The following is a 4,064-nucleotide window of genomic DNA, read 5'->3' as shown; positions in this document are numbered from 1 at the left end:
GTCAGATCAGAACAAAAACCATTTAATTTTATTACTATTGCCATATTATATTTTCAAAAAACGCAACTTGGAATTTTTGGAAAGTAAAGCCAAATACAAGTTCGCTGGCCACAGCGGGTTTTCTTTGCCACGTATGACCAACCGTTACCGTCTCTAAACAGTAATTAAATACGTGTAGAAAATTGAGTGGTTAGTAATTTCTAGAAGGTGATAGAAGACCGCAAACCCGAAATCCGAGATCGTTATTGAGAATCCAGACCCGACCGCCCAACTATAAAAAAAAGCTCTCACGTTCGGTTCCCAGTCTCGCGCAACGGGCCGAAAGGGAAAAGAACATAACTTACCGTGATTCCGCTCTTTCCTCTCAGGTACGCTTCTCCGTACTGTTTCCTTCCCAAACTATTTTGAAATTTCAAACACTTATTTACCAGTTAGATGTGTTTTCGGTTTGAAATTGAGGAATTTGACTATATATTTATTTGTTTGGGTTCGTTCGATTCGATATTGTGGTATTTTAGATCCTGTGTTTGCAATGTGCAGTAAATGTCGATTTCCTGATCTGCAATGAGGGAATTCTGGAGTGATTGTGAAATATAAATCCATTTGAATTATCTCGAGTGAAATTCTAGGGCTTTTAATTTAAGATGTGTGATTATCTGGGTAAGTAGCTATTTTAGGTCTAAAATTTTGAATTTTTCGTAGAAAAATACGGGATATTTGCCTTTGCATGACATGAATGAATGTATTGAGATCTTTGTTAAAATGGCACTTGAAAATTATTTGATCTACGGAAAGCCTTGAGAAGCAAAGTCATATATTTGTTTTTCATTGGATGATATAAACAGTTCTTTGCTTGTAAATTTGTCTCACTGGTCTGTTTGGACAGGTCATCTTCCTCAGTTCTGTTCGAGGGTGCAATAATTCTTTTTCTTCTCTTTTCTACCAAGAGCTATCACATTGAACTGCAGGGATGGCTGAGGTATCAAATTCTCCTCCCCATTTATTTCGACTTATGTTTGATTCTTTCCTTTGCTCTGTTATATTTTCTTTGCCTTTTAGCACCTAGTTTTACAGTACGCTTTTTGAGGATTTTATTTGGCTTGGTAAATGTTTTATCAATATCTGTGGACTAATAGTGACTTCGAACCGGTGACAGGAGGGTCAAAAAGTTATCTTGAATGTGTATGACTTGAGCCAAGGACTTGCTCGGCAGCTTTCCATGACCTTATTAGGGAAGCCTATTGAGGGAATATGGTAAGCATTTAATTTGAAGGGGAAAGAAATTTGTCATGTCTTTTTTCACAAAAGCTACAGATTGTTTCAATGAACTGTGTACTGTAAATACACAACCACGCATAAGCTCACTTTAATATTGTTAAATAAATAAAAAGAACTCCAAATTTGATGGAGTCAGTGAATAAACAAATAGAGCCTCCATCTGCTGGTAAAGTTTAGAAGCATATATTATAAACTAGCAAACAACTTAAATTAATAAACTAATTCCTTGTATAGGAAGAGCCTATTTTTCATACTATTTATCGAACTTTGACTAAAAATTCCTTTCATTATTCGTGAGAGTTTGTAGGTAGTTTTTTTATTTTATTTTACCAGTTTTAAATTGTTGAGTCCGGCAGTTTGTCAACTTTATCTGATTTTAGCTTGTGACCTGTTGCATCTTCATTTCAATATCAGATATGTTGGGCCTTGTTAGTGAATGTTAGCATTTTTTCTTTTGTTTTTCTCACCTTATTTTCTTAACTTAAGCCAGGCTTGAAACTTATGTTTCGATGGTTTGTATATACTCTTTTGCTCTTTTTCAGTTGAAGTTATTTTACTTATCTTTGTGACATGAAGTCTTCTATTTCCCATTGCAGACTTGGAAATTGAATGGGGTTTACAGTTGCATTGCTTGATGCACATTTTCTTACTTGGGTTTATTAAATTTTGTTTGCTTGATAGGCACACTGGAGTTGTGGCTTATGGCAATGAATACTATTTTGGCGGAGGAATCCAACATTCTCCTGCTGGGACGACACCATATGGGACACCAATTAGAGTGATTGATTTAGGAGTCACCCATGTGCCTAAGGATGTGTTTGAGATGTATTTGCAGGAGATTAGTCCCCGCTACACTGCTGAGACCTATAGTTTGCTCACCCACAATTGCAACAACTTCAGTAATGAGGTTGCCCAATTTTTAGTTGGTTCCAACATTCCAGACTATATTTTGCAGCTACCTAATGAAGTTATGAGCAGTCCGATGGGCGCACTTTTAAGTAAGTTTTACTTCATTCATTGTATCTGTTTGATGAAGCCCCGAGGCAGATATCCTGTAGGGACATCTTAACCTTTTTCATGTTAATCATAGTAGATTATAGTGGTTAGTATTTTTCCTAATTGGAATTGGCTTACTAGTACCTTCCATCCAGTATTGTGAATTTTTATTTCCTTGAATGAAACTTCTCATCTTGCCCGAAAATTGCTAAACTAACATGCTTGATAGTTGATGGATAAAATTGTATTCCATGATGAATGTGATCCATTTTCTTTTTGGTCTTTTCCTCCTCACAAGAGGCATAGTAAATATACCTGGACCTCCCAACCACGGTTTTTGTTTTCTGCAAAAACAGATGCTTCCTTTTCTTTCATGGTCTAATTGAATGGTTTCTGGAACCAGACTTGTTAACTGTTGTGCCTCGTCAATGAACATTGCTGGTTAGTTCAAAGTTTTAGGAGCTACTTTTCAGGTTATGGAGTATGCGTAGGATTGTATGAAATTTGTCTTTTCATCCTCCTTGAGTTATGAAACTTTATTTAATATGTGGTGCTAATATGGCAAGTTTGTTTATACAGTGCCCATGATACAGAACCTGGAGACAACTTTGAGGGCTGGTGCTGTTCCTCAAGTTCCCCAATTCAGGCCTTCTGTATCTGCTCAGTCATCCCAGTCCACAACCATCAGTGTGAACGGGTCCTCCATTAGTAGTCAGCCAAAAGAGGTAGACAATAAGGTGAAAGATGGGGAGCAACCAAAATCTGAAGAAGTCAAGACATCAGAAAAGACAATACCACCTTCTAAACCAACCGGCACACAGGAAAAATCAAAAAACAATGGAGCTGCAGCAGACCCTCTTGGAGATGCTCGAGCCAAGGTCCAAGAGGAGATAACCCGTGAATTTGCCGCAATCATGGCGAGTGGAACATTGCGAGCTAGTGAGGCAGCAGCACTAGCAACTAGGAAAGTGATGCAGAAATATGGACACTTGAATGTTGCTATGCAACAAAGTTAGAAGCAGGAAAAAGAAAAAAACGATTTTTTTTTGTAAGTCCTGCGTTTACCTTTGGGAATCTGGATCTGGACAAAAATGAAATCATTTTATGATAACTATTCAACTTATTTTTGAAAAATGACTTGAATTTTCCTAAATTAAATCATTGGAATTGTGAAGATGTCAAAGACAGTAAGGTTTGCTTGCACTGTATTGCATACAACAAACACATTTGTTGGGACTTTCTTGGGCGCCATGTTACTCTTGAGTAGTGCACCAGTTTCCAGCTATATAAACGATATCCATTGGACTTGTGTGTCTAATGGAATAAATCAAACATTTTATAAATAAGAATTGTGTTGTTAAAATGTAAACAATACATAAACAAATTACCAAGGTAAGTACAAAAGAATTACAAAAATAAATACTAGAATATTTTAATTTATTGGAACTTTTACATTAAATGTAACGTTACATTAGGAAAAAAATTTTGTTAGACAAATAATTTTAAAATTTTAAATATATATTTATATTTAGAACTATATATTTTAAAGAAATCTTAAAAAAGGTTAGATTTTTAATTGATGAGAAGTTACTAAATAATAGAGATTAATTAGGAAAATAACGATACTGTACACTAGCTGAAAATTGAAACAAAATAATATTTAAAAATATTTATAACATAAAAATGTAATTAATAAAATAAAAGATTGTAAAGTTTCCAGATAAAGTTATTTTAACGAAGTCATTTGTAGTGGACTCTTTTCTTAATTGAAATAGTTATAAGTTCTTGAA

The 4,064-nt window shown here is 35.0% G+C and overlaps 1 protein-coding gene across 1 annotated transcript; it reads left to right on the top strand.

Moving 5' to 3' along the window:
* Positions 1–212: 212 nt before the first annotated feature.
* On the top strand, positions 213–3,408 carry LOC108489105 (deSI-like protein At4g17486). The gene is made up of 5 exons (XM_017793389.2): positions 213–368; positions 887–979; positions 1,157–1,254; positions 1,960–2,276; positions 2,854–3,408. The coding sequence occupies exons 2-5, from the start codon at positions 971–973 to the stop codon at positions 3,288–3,290; spliced, it is 861 nt and encodes a 286-aa protein (XP_017648878.1). The 5' UTR covers positions 213–368; positions 887–970; the 3' UTR covers positions 3,291–3,408.
* The last annotated feature ends 656 nt before the right edge of the window (positions 3,409–4,064 follow it).

This window comes from Gossypium arboreum, chromosome 11 (assembly GCF_025698485.1).
Source record: "Gossypium arboreum isolate Shixiya-1 chromosome 11, ASM2569848v2, whole genome shotgun sequence".
Classification (NCBI taxonomy): Eukaryota; Viridiplantae; Streptophyta; class Magnoliopsida; order Malvales; family Malvaceae; genus Gossypium; species Gossypium arboreum.
This window is presented reverse-complemented; position numbering and strand designations above follow the sequence as displayed.